The 25,822-nt window shown below is 53.3% G+C and overlaps 8 protein-coding genes across 8 annotated transcripts; 4 read left to right on the forward strand and 4 right to left on the reverse strand.

Moving 5' to 3' along the window:
* Positions 1–858: 858 nt before the first annotated feature.
* On the forward strand, positions 859–2,476 carry CORC01_13146 (dihydroorotase; the record flags this gene model as incomplete). The annotated part of the gene is made up of 10 exons (XM_022624763.1): positions 859–936; positions 1,002–1,040; positions 1,088–1,299; positions 1,364–1,529; positions 1,591–1,642; positions 1,697–1,745; positions 1,796–1,825; positions 1,878–1,920; positions 1,978–1,995; positions 2,075–2,476. 10 exons carry the CDS (start codon positions 859–861, stop codon positions 2,474–2,476), a joined length of 1,089 nt encoding a protein of 362 aa, XP_022468722.1.
* A 250-nt stretch (positions 2,477–2,726) lies between these two features.
* Positions 2,727–4,282, reverse strand: CORC01_13147 (uncharacterized protein; the record flags this gene model as incomplete). The annotated part of the gene is made up of 4 exons (XM_022624764.1): positions 2,727–2,941; positions 2,995–3,439; positions 3,542–3,583; positions 3,653–4,282. 4 exons carry the CDS (start codon positions 4,280–4,282, stop codon positions 2,727–2,729), a joined length of 1,332 nt encoding a protein of 443 aa, XP_022468723.1.
* Positions 4,283–5,051: 769 nt separating this feature from the next.
* CORC01_13148 (SNF2 family domain-containing protein) lies at positions 5,052–10,906 on the reverse strand (the record flags this gene model as incomplete). Its single annotated transcript, XM_022624765.1, has 5 exons — positions 5,052–5,809; positions 5,896–6,046; positions 6,105–7,721; positions 7,774–9,840; positions 10,280–10,906. 5 exons carry the CDS (start codon positions 10,904–10,906, stop codon positions 5,052–5,054), a joined length of 5,220 nt encoding a protein of 1,739 aa, XP_022468724.1.
* A 617-nt stretch (positions 10,907–11,523) lies between these two features.
* On the forward strand, positions 11,524–13,404 carry CORC01_13149 (SpoU rRNA methylase; the record flags this gene model as incomplete). Its single annotated transcript, XM_022624766.1, has 1 exon — positions 11,524–13,404. The coding sequence occupies one exon, from the start codon at positions 11,524–11,526 to the stop codon at positions 13,402–13,404; it is 1,881 nt and encodes a 626-aa protein (XP_022468725.1).
* A 1,129-nt stretch (positions 13,405–14,533) lies between these two features.
* On the forward strand, positions 14,534–15,814 carry CORC01_13150 (uncharacterized protein; the record flags this gene model as incomplete). Its single annotated transcript, XM_022624767.1, has 2 exons — positions 14,534–15,014; positions 15,066–15,814. 2 exons carry the CDS (start codon positions 14,534–14,536, stop codon positions 15,812–15,814), a joined length of 1,230 nt encoding a protein of 409 aa, XP_022468726.1.
* A 775-nt stretch (positions 15,815–16,589) lies between these two features.
* CORC01_13151 (uncharacterized protein) lies at positions 16,590–17,416 on the reverse strand (the record flags this gene model as incomplete). The annotated part of the gene is made up of 2 exons (XM_022624768.1): positions 16,590–17,244; positions 17,355–17,416. 2 exons carry the CDS (start codon positions 17,414–17,416, stop codon positions 16,590–16,592), a joined length of 717 nt encoding a protein of 238 aa, XP_022468727.1.
* A 2,557-nt stretch (positions 17,417–19,973) lies between these two features.
* CORC01_13152 (agmatinase 1) lies at positions 19,974–21,565 on the reverse strand (the record flags this gene model as incomplete). The annotated part of the gene is made up of 8 exons (XM_022624769.1): positions 19,974–20,108; positions 20,180–20,295; positions 20,355–20,657; positions 20,709–20,938; positions 20,989–21,072; positions 21,134–21,224; positions 21,276–21,372; positions 21,425–21,565. 8 exons carry the CDS (start codon positions 21,563–21,565, stop codon positions 19,974–19,976), a joined length of 1,197 nt encoding a protein of 398 aa, XP_022468728.1.
* Positions 21,566–21,967: 402 nt separating this feature from the next.
* On the forward strand, positions 21,968–22,159 carry CORC01_13153 (uncharacterized protein; the record flags this gene model as incomplete). The annotated part of the gene is made up of 1 exon (XM_022624770.1): positions 21,968–22,159. The coding sequence occupies one exon, from the start codon at positions 21,968–21,970 to the stop codon at positions 22,157–22,159; it is 192 nt and encodes a 63-aa protein (XP_022468729.1).
* Positions 22,160–25,822: the final 3,663 nt, after the last annotated feature.

The following is a 25,822-nucleotide window of genomic DNA, read 5'->3' on the forward strand; positions in this document are numbered from 1 at the left end:
CCCGCCGTTAGACAGGTGAAGGAAGGTGAAACCCAAATACCTAATGGTTGGCCCGCTGGTGGGGCAGTACAGAGAATTACCCCTCCATCCCAATAAGGTCATGGGCCGGAGTAACGTTGAGAGCACAAATGCACCCACCTACCACTCTCTGTTACTCCGGGTACGAGAAATCCCCATCTTCAAGAAGATTTTCAGATCTGATCCAAGGGCAATAATCAAGAATCAAACAAAGAAGGGAGGCAACTAGATCAAATAACCAACTGTTTCATGGAACTGAAATGGCAGACAGCTAAATCTTGCAGGATATGCCAATAGGTAAGTGATTCGACTTTTTGTATGTAGCTATGGCGGTAGATGAGGGAGACAGGTAGTTGCATGGTGCTCCTATTGACTATGCAACTTTTACTCCGCGGCTCTGATACTGAGTTGCACTAGCTCCTTTCTTTCTTCTTCTCGCAATTAAATTGAAACAAATAATTGTAGGATAGAATGGCAGTTCTGATTCTCATCGCAGTGAAATTGATCGCCTCAGTTCAAATGGATTTGCCAACCACCAACCAGTTTTGTGTGGTTTCGTTCGAGGTAGTTTCGAGTCCTTGGGGAACCTAGTCAGTTACCCCGCCCCCACCATGAACTCCAGCGAAAAAACATTTCGAGACAGGATTGACGACCTGAATCAACTGCTCAGCGACATCGGCCAAAATTCAATATTACGCCACTTCTTTGAATAGAAAGTATCTGGTATGAGTGCAAAACCGTAATGCAGGAAGCAATGGCGTCTAATAAGTCACAGAGGACGTGACACCTAATTCTGCTGCTATTCCATACTGAGACGGTTCCACTTCATTCCCGTCCAAGATGCCTCTCCCTGATACCGTCGAGTTGCCCGCGGCCTTTGACGCCCACGTCCACTTGCGCGATGATGATATGCTCAAGGTATGCGGCCGTGAAACTTGAACAAAGCTGGAAAAGCAGACAGGAAAGTTGACTGACCATTGCAGATCGTCGCCCCGACTGTTCGCCCCGGAGGAGTCAACCAGGTACGGCCGCCAAGACCATCATCAAAGTAGCCAATCACTGACACAAGGCGCTATGTCGCGCGACAAAGGCATTGATCATGCCCAACCTGCAAAACAACCTGGTTACAAGCGTCAAGCGGGCCTTGGACTACTCATCGCGCATCAAGGAGGCTCTGGCCAAGGACGAGGTGGACCTGCTCATGACCCTCTACCTCCACCAGGACGTTACGCCCGATACCATCAGAGAGGCCAAGAAGGCCGGTGTTGCTGCAGTCAAGAGGTATTTTCGTGTCCACTGAGCTCCGATCACCAACCTTCGGTTGTCGCTGACAAAAAGGTTACAGTTATCCTGCCGGCGTCACCACAAACAGTGCCGATGGCGTCGTCGACTACGATGCCTTCCACGAAGTCTTCAAGGCCATGGAGGAGGTCGACTTGCTTCTCTGCCTCCACGGAGAGTGCCCATCCCACGCCGGCAGCGATATCACCACGCTCAATGCCGAGTCCAAGGTGAATGACACCCGCAGATGAAAATACTACTGGGCGCCATCTGCTGACATTCTTGCTCCAGTTCCTTCCCACGCTGAAGGCTCTTCACGCTAAATATCCCAAGCTCAGAATCAGTAATTACTGTAACCCTTTTTCATGAACCGAGATTTCATTGACAAATTTTGCAGTTCTTGAGCACTGCACAACCGCTGAGGCTGTTGCGGCCGTCAAGTCATGGTGAGTGAGGATACTGTTGAACAGTCGTAGCTTGACTGACTGGAAGCTAGCGGCCCCAATGTTGCCGGCACCATTACCTGGTATGTGCCCCGATCTGGACTCAGGGGAGCCCAGAACTGATCATAGCAATAGCCACCACCTCTTCATCACCATCGACGATGTTGTCGGTGACGCAGTATGACCTGACAGATCCCTAACCCCCTAATATCCGGAGACTAATATCAAAATGTAGCTCAACTTCTGCAAGCCCGTCGCCAAGGCAAGTTTCCCAGCAGCTCATTGAACTACACGCACGGCGCCAAGAAAAGCGAAGATTAACAAACCCCCAGCTCCCCGCCGACCGCAAAGCCCTCCTCAACGCCGTGGTCAACGGCAATGGCAGGTTTTTCCTCGGTACCGACTCCGCCCCGCACCCAATCACCGCGAAGACCGGCCCCTCCAAGGCCGCCGCCGGCGTCTTCACACAACCTTACGCCGTCCAGTACCTCCTCGCGGCCCTCGACGAGGCCGTCGCCCGCGGCGAGCTCACGGACGCAGACATCACACAGGAGGCTCTCGAGGGCTTCGTCAGCGGCTACGGTCGCAAGTTCTACGGCACCGAGGACACCAGAAAGGAACGCATCCGCCTCACCCGCGGCGGCGCTGTCGTCGAGCAGACCTTTGAGGACAAGGGTATCCAGGTCGTGCCGTTCCGCGCCGGTAAGGAGACTTGGAGCCTGACGTGGCTATAACTAGCTGCGGCAGGTGACAGCCAACAGCAGCGTATGAAAAAGGGCCAAGTTCTTGTAAGGAGACATTCGGCTGGTAATTTTGCTGCGTCTCCTTATTGTTGGTCCGTGTCTTCTATAATACATACATTCTTTCGAACCATAAAAAAACAAAAGCGATGTATTAAAAATATCCCCAAATCTGTCATGCCTCGTACTTCATCATTCCCAACCTTGTAGTATCTGATCCAACAAGTCGATGCCAACCCAAACTCTAGTAGGTCTCGTACTTGCGGCCATCATCCGTCTCACCCGTGTTCCCGTCGAGAGAGCTCAGCAGAGTAAAGTTGTTGAAACTAGCAAAGCCACCTAGGTTCTGGTGATATATCTGACTCTGATCGGATGTCTGCTTCGAAGGTGGACCGATCGGGCCCCAGACACAAGATGAGGTAGGCGAGTCCAAGTTCTGCTGGTAGGTAGATCCCGGTCCTATCACCCATATCAGGTTTGACTCAGCAGAGGGATGGTTCACAAAATCTCACCAGGCGAGTTCCTGTATGCTACACTGGGTCTGGCCAGAGATCCTGCGCCCATCTGTCCCTGAGCCCCGATACCCTCGCCTCTTCGCCACGACTGCGACGCTCTCGTCGAGCCAGCAAGACCCCTGTCACGTATCACAGGTGATATTTTCAAGCCACTTTGAGATTGCTGAAGAGGATCAAAGTAGGCCTCGGCTCCGTTGCCCTGATGCTGCTGAGGCTGCTGCTGCTGTTGTCGGAGTTCAGTCTGCTGCTTCTTCCACCATGCCGGCAGCCCATGGAACAGACCAAGTGAGTGCTGCGTTGCTTTATCGAGTGGCATCTCATGCTTGTACTTGCAACCTTGTTGTGTGAAGGCACAGACACCCTCGTGAACCCACTTGTCACAGTAGATCTTGGGCTTCTTTGGTGAGTTAGGGGAGGAGGCTACAATATGATCGATTCTCCGCTATCAATTCACAAGGCAATCGTTAGCAAACCAGGTAAGTCATGGGATATTGATAAAAAATGGTGCGAAGGGGAAACGCTTCAAAGAAACATGTGAGCATACCTGAAGGGCATCAGATACCGGTGCCGGTGATGGCGGAGGTGACTGAAAGGTTCAGCGCCAATATTCTGGTGCCTGAAAAGCGAGGAAAAGAGAAGAAGGAAGCACACATACTCTAAAGACAACAGGCTGGACGGAGCTGCCAGCCAAGCTCTGAGGGTCCACGCCTCGAGGCGACGGGAGGACAAGAAAACCTTCAGCATCGTTCTGGATAGCTGGTATACCCATCAAAGGTGGAAGCGTGTCAGCAGGAATCAACCTGGTGTAGTTGCCATTTCCACGAGCCAAGCAGTAGCCATAAAAGCCCGAAGTATCTATGTTGGTGTTTCTTCCCATGCCTGCAGCCTGACGTTCCTGCATTGGCGATCCCTTGACCATGTATTCGGTGCCGCTGGCCGACGAGCTGAGCGAGTTGAAGTGCCTATGACCTTGACCGCCTCCCATACCCATGCCCATACGCCAGTTCGGGGCATCGACACTGCGGGGAGCGTTCGCGAGGTTGTGTCTCATCGAGGCCTGCCCAGAATGAGGATAGTCCGGAGGGCAAAACGTCTGAGGTGGGTTCTGGGAATCGAAGAAGACGACACGGGAGGTGTCCATCTTTCTGTCGCTCATCTGCAAGTTCGTGATACCGTTTAGTACTGTGGAAGCCTCAAATTCAGGCGTTGTATTGCGAGTAGAGCCTCGGGAGCCCTGTGGCGAGTATGAGTATTCGGAAGCGGAACGGGTAAGGCTCGATTCCATGTTGCAAGAGCGAGAAGAAGGAAGGAAGGGAGGAAGGAAGGAATGGAGAAGTAGACGAATTAGAAGCAGGATTTGTGTAGAGTTGCTCAGAAAAAGTTGTAGAAGGGCCAGACTAGGGCACGGGATATGATATGGAGGATTCGGACCGCCTTGCAAACGGGGAAGGAGGTCAGAACTTTCTACAATGTTTACCTTATAATGCCGTCGACCGAGAGAACCAGGAGAGGATCAGCTCTAACGCGTCGAGACGCTCTTTTCAAACCCCTCAAAGGCGACTTTGATGTCGTCCACCACGTGCAGGACAGCTGGAAATTCCGGACCAAGGCGCCAAAGACTCAGACATGAGACTCCGATGCCTTGGACGCGAATGGTCTAGAAGTCACAACAAAAGCCTGAGAAAGTCGCGAAATGTCCGTTGCCATCGTCGTTTGCTCGACCGAAATAAGATCCGCCGCAATCAGCCGGTTAGCTGCAGTCCTGGTTTGTACCTCAGCACGTGACAAACAGCTGCCTTCAACGGTTGAACAAGTCTAACAGAGCAAATCATGAGGTTCGCCTCGGAAGCAAAGTCTTAGCGAAACGTCAGATTGGTATACCTGTCTATCTGCAGTTCCACACAAGCCAAATGCTGTAAGTGCAAGTGCGTCAATACTGACGATCCAAACCGGTGAAAGAATAAATCTGCCGTCGGATAGACGTCTCCTTCGAGAAACTTTGGTTTCTAAGGACCTGTATCGCCATGAGCTTTCCAGAGCAAAAATCGAAAGCTTCATTTCTTTCGACGATCGTTCGTCGTGGCTACCAAGTGTAGCTTCTCAATTAGTTTTCGTTCCGCAGCAGGGTTTCTAGAGTTTGATGGCCAATGCCTCAAATGATCGAGGGCCAGGCGTAATTGGACTTCTGAGGCAAGATTTGGGCACTGGCCTGTGTAATGCCGCAGGCCGCATTTCGCGCAAGTAGATGCATTAGGATGCAACTGGGACAAACCGAATGACGGTCTGCGTGCCTTTTCCGGCACGGCTGGCACAGTAGGGTTGGCATATGCTGCTTGACGTATGGGAGGCGCAGACTGTTGTTGCTGCTGGAACCCAGGACGAGCCTGCTGATTTGAAGGCACCTCACCGCCATAACCCGTTCGCACTATTCTTAGGTTGTCAAGCCAGGCCATGTCATACATCAGGGGTCGACCGGGACGACTTTCCGGGGCGGGAGGGGCGTGCTGGTAGAACTGCGCTCCGGGCTGGTGATAGATGGGGTTAATGATGGGCTGAGAAGGTGGATAGAGGGGGTTGACGTGGTTGGGTCGTCCGATTTGTTGGATTGATTCGTGGTCTGGAGTTTTGTGATTTTGGCTGGACCAGCTCGGATTGAGCTTCCACTCGTGGAGGGCGCCTTGGCCAGTGTTAGCTTCCGCGACGCTTTGGGTTTTCGTTTTAGAGGTGCCTGTCTTGGCTTGCGTGGAGTTGTTGTTTTGGGCTTTCTGACTGGTACGGCGTCGGTCGTGGGAGTCTTGCGTTGTCGTTTCTTCTGTGGTGTGGATGTGTCAACTTGCTTTCTCTTCACGCCACTGGTAGTTTTCTTGGTTGGACGAGAAGCCGAAAGTCTAGCTTTACCTTTGGAACTGTCATCCCTATTCTCTGTGTCAGTATCAGGTTCCTCCTCATCGTTCTCGCCAACAAATTCTCCGTCATTATCGGAGCTGTCGCTGTTGTCGATGAGGAGGTCAGTGACCACGCCGATTGCATTAGTCTTGTAGTTGATTGCCTGAGACGAATCTGTTAGAACATATGACGAAACAAAAGATATAGCGTTGTTTCTTTACCTGACGGCGCCGACCGCCTCGACCAAGAACTTCCTTATTCAACTCGGCAATGCGTTTGGCTTCAGCCTCTCGCTCTGCCAAGATCTCCTCCCAAACGTTTGCGTTGACTGTGGGCTCGTTTTCTTCAGCAAGGTTGTCTTCGAAGCCGTTTTTGTCATTGGCCCAGACACGCGCAAAAGAGAATTGTGACTCGGCAGAGTTGTCATCACCAGTCTTTGTCTGTTCAATAGTCGAACGGTCAAGGAGCTTGTCGACGCTTGCATCATCGTAGTGGACGATGTCCTTTTCGTTCTGATCGTCGCTGAATAAAGCGGAAGCACCAAATTTCAGGATTGATTCTAGGTCTTCAGACTCTCCTGGATCGTCCATTGCCTCAATCAAAACATGGTCAAGAGCCATCTTCTTGCGACCAATTTGCATGATCTTTTCCTCTGCTGAATTTTTGGTCATCAGTTGAAAGCATAGCACCTTGTGCTTCTGGCCGATGCGATGAGCGCGGGAAATGGCCTGGATGTCTTGGTGAGGATTGAAGTCAGGGTCCAAGATTATGACAGTGTCAGCAGTCGCGAGGTTGATTCCTACACCTCCGGCCCTTGTTGAGAGAAGAAAGGCAAAAACCGGAGAGTCCGGTTCGTTGTAGTCGTCGATGTACTTCTGCTTTTCTCGACTGCTGAGGCTACCGTCAAGTCGTCGATATTGGAAGCCAAGACCATTCAGGAAATCTTCAATGATATCCAGCTGGTTCAAGAACTGGCTGAAGATGAGAACCCTGTGTCCCCTTTCTTTCAGCTTCGGCAGCATGATGTTCAACAGCATCAACTTTCCTGACGCCGAAATAAGATTCTCGTGTAGCTTGATCTGGTCTACTGTTCGCTCTTCGACTGCCTCGTTGTACATGAACGGATGACAGAGACATTTCCGCAGCTGCATGAGTATGTTGCTCAAACTGCCACGGTCTCTCTTGTTGATTTTGTCGTCTGCAAAAATTGCCTTGATCAGATCGGGACTCTTCGCGATAATCGACTTGCAAAGCTTCTCTTGCAGAATCGACATAGATACGGGAACGATGATTTGCGCCATTGGCGGCAAAAATTTCAGAACCTGAGCTTTTGTCCTTCGTAGGAAATACTGCTTGATCCGACCGTGGAGTTCAGGAAGGTTCTGCCCATTCAACTCCTGGAATTCTTCATCGAGTTTCGCAGCGTTCTGGGTTGGGTCAATGAATTGAAGCAAGTTGAAAAGCTCTCGCTTGTTATTCTGGAGTGGTGTGCCCGTGAGGAGGAGTCGGAAGGGAAATCGCATGGAACGTAGAGCTGTGTACAAGAGACTCTTGTCGTTCTTCAACCGCTGTCCCTCATCAACAACTAGACCAGCCCATTGAACTGAACGGAAGAGATGTTTCGTGCGATCGTCTTGCGCAGAGTCGTATGACATGACAACAACGTGGGCTTTGATATCTTGAGATCCACGGGGGAAGAGCTCGTATTTGTACGCCAACTCTTGTGCTTGCTTGCCGCCGTGGTAAGTGACCACTCGAAGGTCTGGGGCCCACTGTTTGATTTCGCGACGCCAGTTTGGACAAGTCGAATTCGGGACGACAATAAGAAAAGGCCAGCACTACGAATGTCAGCAAACCAGAGCCTCTTCGTGAGCAGCGTGGATCCCTTACCTTTGGTTCGCCATGGACCAGGGTCGAGATCAAGCCGACAACTTGCACCGTCTTTCCTAGTCCCATCTCGTCGGCAAGAATGGCATTCTTGTCGCCATGGTAGTTCCATAACATCCAGTTGACGCCCTCGATTTGGTATTCCATAAGCTTGCCGCGGCGGAGACCAGGGGGCTGCTGGGTCAACTTGACGAAATCCTTGTCCTTCCATTTGTTCACGCGCTCTTTCATTCTGGCGTTCGTGGAGCCGTTGAAGTACTTGCCAGTGAGGTATTCGTAGTAAGCGGCCTTGAATGCCGTGTAAACCTCGCCGGCATCTGGCTTTGGCGGCGAGTCCCATACCGCTTCGTCATAGCCCAGGCCTTGGAATTTCACGAAAATCTTATCGACGCTCCCAATGCGCTCCATTTCATCTTCCAGTGTTTTTGCTCTTCCTGCTTTCACCTTGGCCTCGAAAATGACATCAGCCATGAGAGCATCTTGGGGAATTGCCTCGGCTTCATTGAACTTCAAGGCCAAGTTCTGATCCGCATCTTTTTTCGCAAAGGAGTTGCGCATCGTACCTGCGGCAATGTGAAAGACCCATGCGCCCGGCATCCAGCTGCAATGGAAGTACGACTTGTCCTGCCACTTGATGAGATACTCCTTCTCATCCTCGTTCAAGTCGCTGTAAGTCTTCCCAGATCCGAGTGAGGCTTTCTCCAGGGGCCGCCAGGCAACCAACGTCTGTATCTTGTCGGATACCGTGCCACAGTCGACACACTTCCAGTCAACAGAGTATTCAGCAAGGCGCTGCTGGCGAATCTCGGACACGTCTGAGTCCATTTGCGATGATGGCAAATGCTCATAGTGCCAGCCACGCTTGCACATAGTACAGCGGAAAAGGATATTGTCGGCATTGTTGACCAGAGATGGTTCCACTGGCGCAATAGGGTCTTCGCCTCCATTCTCAAGACGAATCTTCTCTTCTTGTCTGGGAGTTTTCTTCTGCGAAAATGCAGCGCAGGATCGTCCGAAGCGCTTGCATTGTTGGCACCGACTGTGTCTTGGGCTATTCTTGTCCTTCTTGGCGTAGATTCCAATACAGAACTTGCACTGGAGAACAAAATCATCGACACCAACCTTGGTGACAATATGGTCTCTGGCAGATCTGTAGCCGATACAGCTTTTGTGGAATGTTATGGAACAGCCTTGACAACCGATCAGAGGACCTTTGTTGGCGGAAGTGCCAGTATTGCAAGTGCTGCAGATGTCCGAATGATATTGGGTGAATGGCGCGTGTTGGTCAATGTGCTTGAAGACTTCCTTGATATTCATGACCTTGGGGGCGCCGGCGGGTGCCGTGTCTTCAACGTAGAAAGAATCATCATCCATCAAAGCAACATCAAGCATACTGCCCTTGTTCCTTGTGGATCTGCCAGAACGACGACGGTCCTCAAACTCAATTGAGGAACCACGAGATCTGGGTTGCTCGGTGATCTTGGCCTTAGCTCTTAGACGCCATGATTTCTTGCTGCGCCGAGATGAGTAGGACTTGGGAAGGACGTCGGATGTGATGATTTGAAAGTCATCATCATTGTCGGATGGGTGGCGGGGATGGTCCTGAGATAACTCATCTAAATCTTCGTCTCGAGTCAAGGGCATGCTGGTGAAGGCCATGCTTGTCAACTTGAGCTGTCTCTCAGTTCGCTCCCTCAGCTGGCGACCTCGCGGGGGAGTTTCGTCCAGGGCTTCGTCGTCCGAGATCGCTTTCGAGTTATGTCTCGTGCTTTGCCTCGTGGAGGTACGCTGGCGTTTGGGGCGACGAGAAGCAGCGTCGTCATCGGAATCGGAGCCCTCGAGGGTCTTGCGGTGCGCCGAGCTGCGTAGACGTTTGGATTGACGGGGAGCATCGTCTTCATCAAGTTCCATGAGATCGAGATCGGCGTCAGAGTCGGCAATCGACTCTTCCCACTCGTCTTGCCAGAGTCTGTCGTTCGCTCCGTTCTCTGGGTCCATGATGCCTTGATATTTCTGAAGAGCGAGTTGACCTCTTTCGTACCCGAGCAATTCGTCGAAGGGTATCTTAAGCTAGTTAGTGAGGTTCTTAGGAAGGCGCGGGTTCAAATTGTGCTGAACAGGAGAATCTTGCGTCGAGCGTGAAATGGTGATGGAAGAGAAATTTGAAAAGATTGGAAGGGAGAACGATGATTTCATTTAGAGTTGAAGAGATTGACGTCGGGAGTTTGAGGCTCTTATACTCAAGACCGCCTACAAGACTCTCGAAGTGAAGCTTGATGTGTGGGTGAGGAGGATCAGGTTGTATGAGCCTTGAAGTCAAGAGGTTGATATATATATATATATACACGAAGTGGCAGTGGCAGTGAGGAGGGGGATTTGGCGGCCACTTCGCAGGCAAGAGCGACTTCGCTCAACCCCAGAAAGGAAGGAGAGGGGGGGGGCAGGCTCCAAGGGTCTTAATCTGGGGGAGAGAAGGAAATGCCATAAATGCAGATGGAAGGAAACTTACTGTCTCCTGTCTTCCATCCGTGAACTCTATTATGTACCGCAGGTCACCTTCAGAATTAGGAACCTTTTCGATGATCTTGTCTACGACATCGCTCTTTATTGAGAGATACTTGACGCGGTCTTCATGTGATATGTGCGGTAGGATAATCTCGAAGTTCAGCGGGCGCAATGTCGAGAAAACCCCCGATATCACGTCTGCTTCATCATCTTCTGGCCCGATACTTGAGGAGACAACGACTCGGTCATTCGTGATTGTTGCCTCGTTCTCTCGTGTGTCATCCGTCTCAATAGAAGCAATGTGTTCGTCGGCGCCAATATCGATCCGTGGGAAGGTTTCTGTGGTCTCCTCAGTTGCGAGCTCGGGAATTTCGTCTTCTATGGCTACTTCAATAGAAATACTGCCTCCCTCGACGTCCGGCGTGTCTGCGTCAATCGTACTGTCGTTGAGGAAATTCTCGCTCTTGTTGGCAACCGTCTCTTTTGCCTCAGTCTCGTCGGCATGAGGATCGGTCTCGTGGGAAGGGGCCGGATCAAAGTCGGCAGTGTCCAATCCAGACAGGGCATCACTCGGGGAGCCCGCCAAAGACATGATATTATGGTCGTCAGGACCGGTGGGTATGTCGTCCATGATGCGACAAGTTGTGCCTCTGTCGCATTTGCGGGTGTGTCGGGGGTTGGTGGGATGTCACGAGTAGGTAGGTTCCGGAGTAATAGCAATCCGGATAACGAGAACAACCAAGAAACAGAAAAAGAAAAAAGTTTGTGACTAATCAATTATTGTCCATTTTGCTGCTCAAGGCAGACAGTCGAGGGATGGGCAGGGCGCAAGTTGCGGATTGCTGCTTGTCAAAACGTGGTGGTGGGATTAATTACCCGACGGTTGACGCGATGAACCTCGAAACCGCGTTGCTAACGATGCATCAATTAAACTCAGTTCCGAACTGGGGAGATAGCATGCATGTGGGAGGTACGTTCCTGTTCGTGTGTGGAGACTGCTGGAAAGGCCCACTAGATCGCCTCCCATGACCAATGGAAGCCCCGGTCTATCCTTCGAGTTACCCTCACCGCCCAGACCCTGCCCAGCTCTGAAGTGGCAGAAAAAAAAAGTTCCTCGGAGACGAGTCCCGGTCAAGTGCAAACCCACTCGTGCGTTGCTCGACATGATGCAGCGAAATAACAACGTCGACAACGACAAGATCACCACCACCATCATCATCATCGGGGCCCATTATTGTACGAAATGCAATGAGTCTCCTTACCAGATGGAGCGCTTCACGCCCCTTAACAAAAGCCCAAAGAGTTGTCCATTTCCCCGGTAACCCGTTTCTCTACGCCCAAGTGCGCAATGGGTCGCTTTCTGCGATACATCGCGGCATTTGGCGTTCTGACAAGGCGCCACGCAACGACCGTACCGACCGCGCCTCCAGGCCTACTTCTAGACCTTCTAGGCCTGCCTCCAGGTCGCGATTGACAGAGTCTCGAGGTCGCAGCCGACCGAGAGATGCAACCGAATCTAAGCCCGACGCTTTCAGCGATCGATTCTCTCGCGCTATTGGCAATCGTCGAGATGGCCCTCGAGACCGCGAACCGCGTCATTACAAGCCCAAGAAGGCCTTCCAGAAGATGCAAGAGAGAATAAAAGAGCAAGAAGAAGAGGGAGGGAGAAAATCCCGGAGCAAGAGGTTCAACAACCCCGAGTTCTCGTTTGGAAAGAAGAGCCTGGTTTACCAACTCAACCGTGGCGAGTTGAAGGATAAGGTTGGCAAACTACTGGAGAAGAATGGTCCAAAAGAGGAAGAGTCTTACAAGTCACCTGCCCAGCGTGACCGTCAAGATGACCACTTCAACAATGACCACTTCAAGGATCGCCAAGGCGGCCGCCAGCGCGACCAAGACCAGGATCGCCGTCTAGGTCGTCAAAGCGACCGATTCCAGGATCGCCGCCCGGATCGTCAACACGACCAGTTCGTAAACCGCCGTCCGAACCGCCGAGATGATCAATCAGAGCGGAGGCCAGGTTTTATGCGAGAGCGTATGAACTCCATGCGGGAGGGTGCCCGTAGAGAACTCGAGGGTGTGTCTCCTCGGCGGTTTGGATCAAGAGAATCAGAACATGAAGCATCCGCCACAACGTCAGAATCTCGTGGCATGGTTCAGTATACGACTGCGGCATCACAATTTCTCTTTGGTCGTTCGGTCGTCAAGGCAGCACTGAAGAATTCGCAACGCAAACTCTACCACCTCTACCTCTACCAGGGAAGCAACAAGAAGGAAACCAAGGACGACAACTGGATCTTGTCCATGGCGGAAAAGAAGAAGGTCAAGGTCACTAAGCTATATGAAAATGGCCAGCAGTTGCTTGATAAAATGAGCAAGGGTCGACCTCACAACGGCATCGTGATGGAGACATCGCCGCTGCCTCAGTTGCCAATCACAGGTCTCGGCGCAGAACACAGCGAGCCTCAGGGCTACCCCGTCTTCGTGGCGCGCCAGTCCAAGGAGGACATCGAGATCAACGGAACCGAGGGTCTCATTCCTTACAAGCCCGGTACCGCCCGGCCGCTTGTGCTTCTTCTGACCGAGATTCTGGACCCTGGCAACCTTGGTGCCATTCTCCGGACAGCCCGGTTCCTCGGTGTTTCCGCCGTTGCTATTACGAAGAGGACATCGTCATCAATCACATCTACCGTCTTGAAGGCCTCAGCAGGCGCTTCTGAGGAGTTGAAGCTGTTCTCCGTAGAGGACCCAGGAGCTTTTCTTCACGCATGCTCGACCGCAGGATGGACCTCGTATGCCGCAGTCGCACCGACGCCTGGGTTGCGTAGAGACAATCGCCAGTGGACACCAGAACGCATCGAGGAGGCGAAGCCTCTCCTTTCGGAGCCTTCCATTCTTGTTCTTGGAAACGAGGGCACCGGTCTCCCGTATGATATCAGGAAAAAGACCACCCACGAAATAACAATACCACGAATGGCGACGTCAAGCTCGGTCGACAGCTTGAATGTCAGCGTAGCCACGGCGCTACTCTGCAACTCATTCCTCAGAGGCACGCAGCAGCCCAGCAGTCTTACAGAGAGGCTGCAGAAAGAAGCTCACAGGGCAGATGCCGGCGAAAGCATGTTTTAAAAAGGTCTGCCATGTTGGAAAGAAATGTATCAACATAAGGTACGATCATGTAACATTTTGTACAAATACCTGTAAATGTATATCAAGAATACTTGACTAGACATGAAGCGATCTTGGTCCCCCAACGCGAAACCACTTCTTGATAGACTGAACTCCTGTTGCGAAATGAACTACCTAAAAAGAATGTGATGCACGAGCTTACTTTCATATGCTGTGTACGGTGTCTTCGTGGTGGCCCGGGCCCAGGCTTCCCGTCCCGTTGACCCCTGCAAACCTTACAGTCAAACCCCTGACAACGTCTAGGCCCGTGTCTCTCCCGCCCCTGTCACCAAAGCTTGTCAGCAAAACGGCCTTGAATGACGTTTTTTCGCCATCTGTCAACCAGGCCCAGCCCCCTAACGAATCCGTAGCCCGGGTACGTACACAGAGCTAGAGCCACCCCGCTGCCGCCGACTTGTTGATAAAAACAAACCCAGATAAACAAATCGACGAGACAGGAAAGGAAAAGGGGAAACCCCTCGACAAACATGACATACACATTATTGGGGTGATCGGATCTCGGGTTTGACGTGTACTTGCTGCGGGCCACAGACAAAAAGTTGACAGCGGTCAGATACGAGGGCGGTGAGGTGTCGCAGCCTGTATCGAAGCCCGAGCTCCATCGTCTTGCAGCTGGGATCTGGATTCTCGACGTGGAGTGTGAGAGTGAGCTGTGCAGCTTCGCCCAGCCACCGATTTCCGCGCGCCTTCCACGCCTCACTAAATGCCCGACCAGAACTTTTTTTACCCCCTTTCTAATTTTCTACATCAATGCGAGCGACGGGCCCTTCCCTTTGCAGATTGATATTCCACATCAAATCTCTGATTGACGTTGACGAGATCGTCGTCAGTGAGCTAGACTGACAGCTGCGACCCGGCGCCCACTAATACACACAGAGCTTGGCGGTCGACCACTTTAACCCGACCTCAACACCATCGTCGTCAGCTGCAGGACATTCTGCAATTGGCACCAAGGCTCTATCTCGAACTCGACGCAATGCGGTCTCATTTGCTTCTCCGTCTCCCTTCCTCGCTCTTACTTCTCACCGCAGCATGTATCAACGCAGAGCATCCTGTGGCCATCCGCAAAATGGCACCAAACGCCGGGGAGAAGCTCCTGCCCGATGACCTCGCCTTCACGGACAATGACGTCTTCACCACTCCGCTCTCGCCCCGCGAAGAGCTTCTCGCCGCCCGCATGGCTGATGACCCGTTCCTGTATAATGCCTCATTTCCTTATCGACCGCCCTTTGCGGAACACCATGACAGCGCTAGCCTGGGCTGGGAGAACCTGAGGCGCGCCATAGAGGCCCTTCACATTCTTGAGAAAAGGCAATCCTGTCCGACGAGTATGAACAGCTGCGATTACATCGGGGCGCCGAACAAGTGCTGCCTGAGCAACGAGGTGTGCGTGAAGGTCGTCGATGAGCACGTTGGGAACGTCGCCTGCTGTCCAAAGGGCGCCGCCTGCAGTGGAGCTGTTGCGGCGTGTCCCAGCGGCACTACAAGCTGTGATGCCGAAATGAGCGGTGGATGTTGCATTCCAGGATACATCTGTCAAGGTGTTGGCTGTAAGTCGGCATGGACCATCAACTATCTGGTAACAAGCTGACAAGACTAAGGCGTGCCAAGCCCTCCTCCGACACCGACTCAGACGCCCACAGGCACTGGCGGAAGTGGAGGAGGAGGAGGAGGAGGAGGTGGCGGCGGTGGAGGAGCAGGCACGACAGTCGTGCAGACGATCACCACGACATCCGTCTCGACAACAACACTCGTAGACGGGAGAACCACGACCGTACATGTGACGGTGGTCGTGACGGTGACTCCCGGGGGGGCGTCCACGAGAAGAACCACGACCAGCACCGCAAACCCCGAGGAGCCCTCAGCAACGGCTCCGGGACCTACAACGACTACCACGGGTACCGCGGTGCCTCCTTTCCGGCCCACGTCCACCGACTCGAACGAGCCGCCGATCACACCATCGTACTGCCCGACCGGATTTTATGCCTGTCTCGCCCGTGCTGGCGGAGGCTGCTGCCAGACTGGCCGTGACTGCGCCACCACTTCGTGCCCGCCTACGGCATCGACCACCATTATCAGCAACGGCGTCACCGTCGTCGTTCCCGTCACCGACGTGCCGGAGCCCCAGGCGACGGAGACCTGCGCCAACGGCTGGTTCTTGTGCGGCGACGAGGGCGGTCCTGTCCCCGGTTGCTGCCCTAGCGGGTACGAGTGCGGTACCGCGAGCTGCTCGAGTATTTCACCGACGCGCACTGGTGAAATCCAGAAGCATTTCCCTGGTTCGGGGGCCCCGAGGGTTGCGGCATCGTTGGCTGTCGTGGCCATCCCATTTATCGTTGCGTTGTTTTAAATTACATCATCATGCATTGGGTGGCGTTTTATAGACTGGAATTCTGGAGGCACCATGGAAGGATTCACCTGAGAGCAGGGAAAACGAGGAACGGAAATACGACAGTCAGGGAACGGGTGCGAGCACCTATGAAGGTCTTGGTAACGATGAACATGAGAGGGTTCCAGAAGACTCGAGATCAGGGGACATGTTCCAGCACACATTGAAGAGAGCACATAATGAAACAACATACTCGTCTTGTCACTTTTCTGTCCATGGGTAAACTTCCAACAACCGACAAGAGAGAAGAATGTGATGCAAATGTGATGTAAATGATCGGATCTATCTGCGCCTCCAGGGCCGTCAGACTATGCACTCGCTTTTCCCCCGAAAAATGGGAAAGTTCAAAATGTTCCTCATGCCACCGTGTAAGTCTAATACCATGCGGGCCGGTGTTGGCTCTCATCCGGTCCTGATTCAGTATATATTCCAGGCTCATGAGATGCAAACCCACGATGGAAAAAAAAATAAAAAAAAATAAAGACTAACTCCTTGCGCCGTGTAAGTGTAAAAAGCCTCGAGTGGGCTCTAAAAAACCGCCCCATCGCGAATGATGCGATTGCTGTTTGGTATTATTAAAGTAGATATGCAAGATTCGGGCCTTTCTTCACGGCCCAAAGATGGACGGGGGTATGAATTGCTATGAAAAGAAAAAGGGGGGAAATGATCGTATTGTTGGACACCTTGATATCTCTCGCCTGGAGAAGGATGGTGTCAGTCGAGTAGGGAGGACGTTCTAGATAAAGTAGGCGGCGATGATGCCAGCAACAACGAGGGAGCCGACGGAGTTCTGTACGGCGGCGGCGCCGGTGGGCACGGACGAAGGGTTCGTGATGGTGCCCGAGGGCGGGATCGGGGTCCGTGTGCCCGAGGGGCTGCTGCCAGGGGTGGTGGTAGGGCTACCGGGGCGGCTGCCACCACCACCACCGCTGCGGCTGGTCGGAGCAGTACCGTTGCCCGATGGAGCGGGACCACTGCCACCGGTTCCAGTGGGTCTGACCGCCGAAGACGATGGGCCGAAGGTGCTCGTGCCGTTGGTATGTCGGGGCGGGGGCCCGATGGGGTACGTGGGTCTCGGGACATATCCGGTGCCGGTGCCGGTGCCGGAGGCATAGGGGGTGCAGACGCTGGGCGGGAGCTGAAACGGGCTGGGCGAGGCGTAGACGACGCAGTTCTTCTCGCAGGCGGCGTCGCCCGAGTAGGGCTGGGACATCCAGCACAGGGAAGGGTTGACGCCGAGGGGGAACTGGCCGGCGAGGTTGTCTGTGCAGCGGCCCGGTTGGCCGCGGCCGTTTGCGTCGCAGCGGATGATAATGTCTGTGCCAAAGGAGTCGCCTGCGCAGAAGGCTGAGTTGGGGCGGGAGCAGATGTATTGGCCTGTTGTTGCGTTGCTGGTGGTGTGTGTTAGTGAGGGGATTCGTCCACGCGGCGTGCAAGGTGGACAGGCAGAGAGGTGGCTGTTATTTTAGGTTTTTGGGGGAGAAAGGGGAGTTTGACGTACTATGTGACTTGGGTTGAGGCCAGCGCCGAAGCGGCGAGGACGAGGGTAGCGGATGTCTTCATGTTGATGCAATTTAAGTAGGTCGCCGCGATGGTGATGTTGGCGAGGTAGAAAGGATAGAGGCGACGATAGACGAAGGCTGTGTGTAGCTGAGCTCGCACAAACGAGAGACGCGGCGTGAGATATTAATGTTGATAACGAGGGAACCAATGGAAGGGATAGGGGTGGTATCATGGTGGTCCATATATAGATAGATGGGTGTGAAGCAAAGCTTCTAGGGAGGGGACAGAAGAAGCCATCTTCAGGCACGAAAAGAAGAGAGTCAAGATGGCTGGGATCAGCTTTCAGAGGCTAGCGCGAGCAAAAGCCAAGTTGGGTACCTAAATTCAAGCCCTATTCACTGCAGAAAAAGACGGGACCCGCTGAGCTCGGAAAGGCGAAGACGAGAGAAACCGGCGGCGGCGCTGAGACAAACGTCAACCGCGATGGCGAAGCCAGGTTGGGGCTGGGAACTGGCTAGCTGGTAGCGGCGCGTTGGGATCTTGGGGCGGGCCTGCCGATGGGCGAATCGGATTGCTGTTGGTGTCTTTTCTTGGAAGGTTCTTTCCCAAGGTAGTCAAGAGGACCTGGCTGCCTCTGAACCTCTCTTCGCGGCCTAGTAGTATCCTATCCCACCTTGCGCCGTTCTGCAACCAGTTTTCCGGAAACCCTGGGGTCAGTTCGTGCAGCTTACAGATAGGGAGCACGGAGGAAAGGAATAGGAGACGGATGGCAGGCCAAGGGAAACCCCCCTCGTGCCAGGTTCCGCCGTCGGCTGCGTGTTGCCCGTAGAAGAAGCAGAGACATTTCAATAGGGTCATACCACATCACTAACATCACCGAGCGGCTTGCAATCCCTCCCTGCAACGCGTCTCCTCATGGGGATGAAACGAGCATCTTCTCTTGCCTTCAGCCTCTCATCGTGGCTCTTCTCGTGCATGATCTTGCGACTTTTCAGGCTGGACACGACCGGCCCGGGGGGCTGCTCGACCGAAAACTATACATGATTCGCCATTGCTAACTCTCAATGTAAAACGACGTTGGTTCCGCGATGATTCCCCACTCACGACAAGAAGGACACTCGTCGATGGAAAAGCTCACTAAAGCGGGCGACGACAAGGTAGTTTGACGGATGCACGTGTGAGATATGTCTCTCAACGTGCATATCCAACACCCCTTCGCAACCGTTCTCAGATGTGGAATGTGCGAGCGGCGGGGTTCACACGCAACTCCACTTTCTCCGGCCACTTTCGGGTTTGCACTCGTGTCAGTTGTCTCACCTTTTTGATAAGAGAAGGAGCAATACTTTGAAAACTTCGTGTCAGTTTGCGACGTAGCACGCGATGGCTGGTGGCTTCCACTGCTAGTGCGAGCTGCTGCGTCGACATAACTGCCCAGCAAGGTTGACAGCTTCTCCGGAAGACAGAAACCAGGTGAACTGAGGCAGCTGCCTCATGGCTTCAGCTTGACCAACATCCGTGGCGGCGCATCCAAAAAACCGATCAGACGGCCGGAATGCGCCCATCAGTCGACGAGTGCTCGTTTAACATCGAAATCGCCTCAGTCGCTAATCGATCGGCCTCTGCGAAGACGCTTGTCCGGGTGGCGTGGCACAATGGTATTATTGATTCCCTTTGAACTCGATCCGAACCAAGATGGCACGGCTAGGTAGCGCTGCTTGTCACGCGTCCTGGAAAGGCTGGAAAAGGTATTTTCTGGCCAAAAGTATTGGTTGCGCAAACTTCAAAGTCAGGTAGGTACGGAGTAAGCTGGAGTGGATTAGTTTATCCTAGGATAGTTGGCGTACGAGTTCACTGGCATGCGCCCCCGGCCATCTTTTTCGCTAGCAACCCACCTCTTAGCCCTGCGACGAAAATAGAAACACTTAGAGACCCTGTCACCAAGCAGAGGGTGCACAGATGATGGAGGCCGCCCCGCCGCTCCCGAGCTCCAAGGTGGGCAACGTGCCGTAGGGTCCGCCGATGCGTCCGGGTCTGTGCTCAACTAATAGGTACCCATAGAGTTGGTGCGCGTCCCTCTATGAGCATTCCAATTCGCGTCACAATCGGGCGCGTGGCCGGACATTCCAGCTGTGGGCTGCAATTGAGGCTAGGGATAATTAAGCATCGAGTTGAAAGGTTGGTTCAGCTGATGTGACACGTTTTTGTTTGGTGGTTTGGTGCTTGAGAATCGCGGAACGAAGGTATCAATCAATCAACCAGCCAATGCCGCTCTCGCCGTTGGAGAATGACATCATTGGTGTTCTTTTTGCTTCAGCACGCATCGTCGGCAACACGTCTGACTCAAACTTGGCTGGCTGTTGAAATGTTATAAAGCCTGTGAGATGGATAAGTCGACGCTGTTCGTTGCCAGAATCATTCATTTATTGACCGCGGCCCAGCCACACCCTAGTGACATCTTCTTCTGTCAACTTTTGCTCTCACAACTCCAAGCTCCGACAGCGCCGGTCCCGTCAGAAACACCATCTTCCACCATCCTTGCCAATGGATTTCCATACTGTATTACCGTACTAGTGTCGGCTTATTCCGGTCTCCCCCATCAAATTGTGATGTTTCTTTCCTACAGCTCCTCACTGACCTCGGTCTGGTTGACCATGGCGCTGAGGGGGCCGCGCTTGACCATAATGCTCATGATCTCGTAGAGCGCATCAGCTGCAGCCATGGTGGTATGCTCGGCGTTGGTATCGTAAGCAGGCTATCATTCATTGATTAGCTTTGAATCATCCTTTCCACGCCGCTGCAACAGGATCAAAAAAGAGGACTTACAGCAACCTCCACAATATCAGCGGCAATCAGGTTGAGGTCCTCTAAGCCACGAAGGATGGTACGAAGCTCGCGGGTGGACCAGCCTCCCGTCTCGGGTGTTCCGGTAGCGGGAGCGACTACATGCCGCAGTCAGTAAGAGCTTTTCTGCAGAACTTCAAGTTGTTGAATCACGTACAAGCAGGGTCAAGGGTGTCAATATCCAGAGAGAGGTAGACCGGGTTCTTGGTGCCGACGCGGTCAATGATTTTCTTAATAATGCCATCCGTGCCGATCTTGTCAATCTCGCGAGCCTCGACGATTTCAAAGCCGCAGTATCCGTCATTCTCGTAGTCACTGGGTCCGCTGAGCGTCGTGCGGATACCAGCGTGGATGTTCGAATCGTTGCGCAGCAGGCCCTCCTGCGAGGCATGGTAGAAGTAGGTGCCGTGGTTGATGCTGGCAACTTCTGACGGAGAACCGCCAAAGACCTTGGGGCGCCCTAGACGATGTGAGTCTTGCTATCCGCCACTCGTTGCATCATTGGACTTACATGTATCGAGATGGCTATCGAAGTGGATGACAGACACGGGACCGTAGGCGCGGTTGATGGAACGCAGCAGGGGTAGGGTGATGGTGTGGTCACCGCCTAGAGTGATGACCCGAGGCAGGGTGCGCTCATTCTTCGCAGGTCCCTTCTTCGCCGCATCTGTCGCAGGTTGGCGAGACAGGATCTCAAAGTGTCCCTCCTCGATCTGGTGCAGAGCCCACGTGTTGTCGTACCTTGTACCAAGTTAGCAAATTGGTAAGCTAGGTGCGTATAGGCTTCTCACGATGTTACTGGAATGTCTCCACAGTCTAGGACAGTGGCCCAGCTATTGAACGGGTTGGTGGCCAACGGCACATTGTAACCTCCGCTGGCTGGTGTAAGTATTCTTCCTCTCGCGCAACATCAACTCGAAATGGACATAGACCCACTAGAGGTTCAGGCGGCGTGAGCCCTGGCGAATTCCTGATGGGCCAAAGCGAGCACCGGGGCGGTACGAAGTACCAGTGTCAAAGGGGGCGCCTGCGCCGTGTAAGCAACATTCATAGTCGAGTGCTATCTACCTCCACTCACCAATGAAAGCAATATCGTACTTGACATTCTTTGCACCCAGGCAGGGCTGGTATGGCAGGCGACCAAAGGTAGAAATGCCTGAGAACACAGAGTCGGCCTGTAATTTGTGTAAGAGAGTGCTCCAGGGCCAGCCCAGTGGCGTTTCCTACCTGAGTGCCGCCGTCACCCGGAATCGTGTTATACCAGAGAGACTGATGAGGTCCAGACATGGACTTTTGATGGTCTTCATGGTCGCCGTGACCGTAAACGATTGCCGCAAGGCAGAGTGCGAGGATGCTTGGAGAGACCATGATGCTGATGGTCGACAATATGGTGATTTGAAATTACAGTTATTGCTTAGGGCAACGTCGGAAGTCTGTGAAGGGGAAGAGTCTTGTCTTTATGAATCTCGGCGTGCTGCAAGGTCCCGGTATACGTCAGAAGCAGATTGGCTGAACTTCGACAGCTCTTCTCCACGCATAATGCTGAATGATGGGCATCAGGTATGGCCCCAGGACCGGCTCGCAAGCTTATCGTCAACATACTAGTCACACCACAGGAACTCTCTGGGACGGTCACTGGTCAATTGGAGACCATCAGACGCAATGTCGGTCAAACGATTAACGTGTTCGAGTTAGGTAAAGACCAGGGCCACGGCAGACCTGTTGGCAATGCGGGGCAAGAGATAAAGCTCCCTTCCCATCTCCAATGTCATGATGCTTGCAAGATCAGCGCAGATGCTTGGTTCAAGCTTCGATTGGCTTCGAGTACCTGGCCTCTGCAAGGTACTCCGGGTGGAAGACCCTGGGATCAAACGCCTGGTGCAGGCCGTGGCAGGGTTCTGCCTACTACTCGGGCGGGCGGCGAAGCCACTGCCGTGGAGAGAGCGGTCCAAGAGTCTGTAGGTCCTAGGACGGACGGTCTGGACGCCGCGAGCAAGGCGGGGTTAGGTTGGAGTGTTGTCGGTATTATGATGCAAACTCTGAAAGAGATAAGCCGAAATGGGTTCCTCAAATGCACCTTCTGCAGGGTCATCAGCTGGGTCTTGAAGAACGAGTCTGTAGCGTGGCCAGCACCAACCTGGTTCTGCGGGGAAGCGCCCATCGGATTGGTACGAGTAGAGTCCTCCAAGCCAATGGCAAGGCCCTGAACTAGATTGGTTCATGAATCGGTGAATGTGAAATGGTCCCTCTACATAGTCCTTGTTCTTCAAAAGCGCATTGGCGAAGAAGGTTCCTCGGACTTCAGACGAGAGTCCTCTTCGATGACGTGGGGCAACACCGACGCGGGGCTGATAAGATAAAGCTACGGCACGCTAGCACATGCAAGCTGTGCTAAGCGCTTACTCAAATAGGAAAACCAGCAGTAACGGCCACCTCGGTGCACTTGCAACCCGTCATGCACGGTTTACAGGCCGCTCGCCTGGACAGATATCGACAGCGGCAATGAAGTGTTACACCTTGCAAGGTCGGATCTGGAGAAGAGATAAGCAGGCCGCTTGCCCGGCAGTCGGCTTCATCGAATGTTTGAGATGTCCTCTCGAGACCAATGAGGATTCTTTGGTGTCCCACGCATTTGCATCGGCCAAATGGTGCTGGCAATGTCCAGCGTCACGCTTAAAACCTCATCGGTTTCTTGTCCCATGCGGCTTGCTTGAGCGTTCAACCCATTCCGTTGGGTGCTTTTATTCTGCCACGGCCCATTAGCACGTGCCGACGTGCCGGATCTGTCATGACTTTGACGCTCATCCAACCTCGCTAGGTTGCCGACCCGCACCGGACCGAGTCTGGCCTGGCAAGCCCTGACATAAATGGCGGAGCTCGTGAGTGCTCCGCTCCGGTGCCATCGCCGGACGCGGAGGCCTTTCCGGCTGAAACATGACGGCCCGGCTGACAGAGCAGGACAGAGCAGCGAAAAACGTTTGAAGACGTTGCACCTACTAAAACAAGGGGCGGCCGCCCGACTCGGAACACTTCAACGACGGAAGACTACCCCTCAGCCCGGAAGCTTGCAAGAATGGTATTCGCCAATTCCCGGTTGATGATTCAGGAGAACATTTCTACAACCTCGTAGTACGGGGGTCGACTCGTATTTCTCTTCATACTCAGTGGAGCGAGCTGGTCTCTGTGTGCCGCTGTTCTAGGGGAAATTTGAAGGCGGCCATCGTAAGTCGCTTCCTGTCTCTGTGCATCCACTGCAGTGGCTCTGTTTCCAAATCTGCACCTTGTCTCATGCAGCAAGCCATGACAAGTCGCTGATTCGCCTCGGGCCTTGTTCGAGGTTATGCAGGCCTGAGAGACGACGCCAAGTTGTCCTGAGCGATCCGGCAGCTTTGATTTGATGGGAAAAGGTGGTTACGATTTCTTTGTTGTTGCATCTGCGCTTTAATTTTCATTTTCATTGTATATCCGTATGGGAGACCGAATGGCGTGGTTGGGCGTTGGAATCGCTTACAGAAGCAAGACAAACAATTTGCGAGATGGGATGACACAGTGATCTTCCCACAGCCAGCAAAGACGCATCGATATGACATGCGGATAGTCGGAAGTTGGGTACTGCCATCAAAGGCAAGAACGTACTCGACTCCATGGCCGTACCGTTCTCAGAAATCATTCCTATCTTGGTGAGTATTGTTGCGTACCAGGCGGTAAAGCTTGCACACAGGTAAAGGGGGGGAGACCACGGAGACGGGGGTAGAGGAACAAGGACGCCGGCACACGCATAAGAAGACACCCGACAGAGATAATAGTGAGAGGATAGAGGGGAGGGGGAGGGGGAGACGGAGAGGGGGGAGAGAGAGGGGAGAAAGGCAAGCGAATGCATCAGAAAAAAGTTGGCATGGCTTTGCAGAAGAAGGAAACCACGCTGCAGCACGATGCAACCACTCAAGCAGATGCAACCTATGAGAGGCCGTTGCGACCTTGGTGCAGGTCGATTTGCTGGAGGGTGGGTACTGGCCGGCCCCATCTTTCCCGGCCGACTTGAGCCCGCGTACCCGTGTAGTGCCCTACGGACCAGTTGGGATGGTAGACGAGTTCCTCATTCGGCACCCCTGGCGGAGCTACTGCTGCTGGCCATACGCGCCTATCCTGGCAAAGTTGCGCATCACGAGACGAACCCCAATGCTACTGACGAAGAAAGGGGATAAACGACGGAGGGGAGAAGACTGCGAGTGCAAAGATCTTGGACCATGGCTGGGGAGTGAAACATCCATCATGTTGATGTACACTGACACGACTGTCTGTGGGCAAGATGAGAGAGAGAGAGAGAGAGAGAGAGAGAGAGAGAGAGAGAGTTTGTCTTCGTCAGGCAGGGCATCTATCTGCCTGGTTCTTCGATTCCCCGCCACCCGAATTTTCTTAGGCCACCTACCTCACTTCGTCTTCCGCCCTCTTGTGGACTTTGGAGACTGAGGTAATACCTGACGGGAGCACGGGAGGTAGGTACTATTCTCGCTGGGAGTCACCTTGTCTCGGCAGGTTTGGAAAGGCCCCGAATCCACTGTCCACGCGGAATACGCACAGTTTGCGACTGGGCTGCCCAGTCTTTTTTTCGCTCGCACTCGCCACGAAACCAACTGGTTGGACGTCCCATTGGACTAACATGTCTGAAGTACCTCTTCTAGCAGTCCGCAGTAGGAGGATACCTTGAACCGTCGGGTCTTTCTCTTCTCACCTGGCCAAGTCCCACTAGAGCTCGACCTCTCTACCTTACCTCACCTCACCTTACCTCACCTTACTTTAGTTACTTTAGGTAGGTAAGGTAAGGTAGGGTTCCTAGCACCTGAATGATGCAAGTATCATGTACCCATTTACCGCGCGCGCCCCGCCATTCTTCTTTCTCGCACCTATCGCCAGCTTTCCTCCCGCCTCCTTGCCTCTGCCTACCTTTGCAACTCTCTGCCACCAAATCTTCCCACGTCCGGAAACTTGCTGCTCCAAGTCTGCTCTGCCCTTGTCTCTTCTCCCCCAACGGCGTATTCTCTTTCCTTTGCGTCAGACCCTTTCCCGCCCTGCCAATCATCCTTCCCGTCTGTCTTTCCTCCAACCGTCGACCATGTCCTTCGTCTCAACCTCCTGAAGCCGTGTCCTGCACCAAAATAGCGCCAGCGTCCGTCCGCAGGCCGCAGGAAGCCTAGGATCGCTATTTTCTTCTTTTCACGCTTTCACCAAGCCCGGCCGAAGTTCAGCGTCAATCTCACATATCCGTCCCGTCCTCTCTCTCTGACCCCCCCTCCCCTCTCCCTACGTCGGTCTGTGCGATTTGAACCCGATCGAACCGCATCCCTCGTCCGAGTACCCATCCTCGCCTCATCCCTCCCTCTCCCACACAAAACGCGGGCCCTACATCGTGACTCCTGCGACCAACTCTTCGCCTCAAGCACTATTGACGGGCCTCTACTCCTTCAACCACAGAGCTCCCGTCTCATATCGCTGGATTGAACCAACTTGAGGATTGTCTTCCGTCCCATAGCTTCCGCTGTCTCTCTCATGACTGTCATCGGTCACTGGACGCCACTGGACCCCGACGCGATTTACCAACCAGGTCTTTCCGATTCAATGTCTCAC

This window comes from Colletotrichum orchidophilum (genome assembly GCF_001831195.1).
Source record: "Colletotrichum orchidophilum strain IMI 309357 chromosome Unknown Scaffold_180.1, whole genome shotgun sequence".
Taxonomy (NCBI): Eukaryota; Fungi; Ascomycota; class Sordariomycetes; order Glomerellales; family Glomerellaceae; genus Colletotrichum; species Colletotrichum orchidophilum.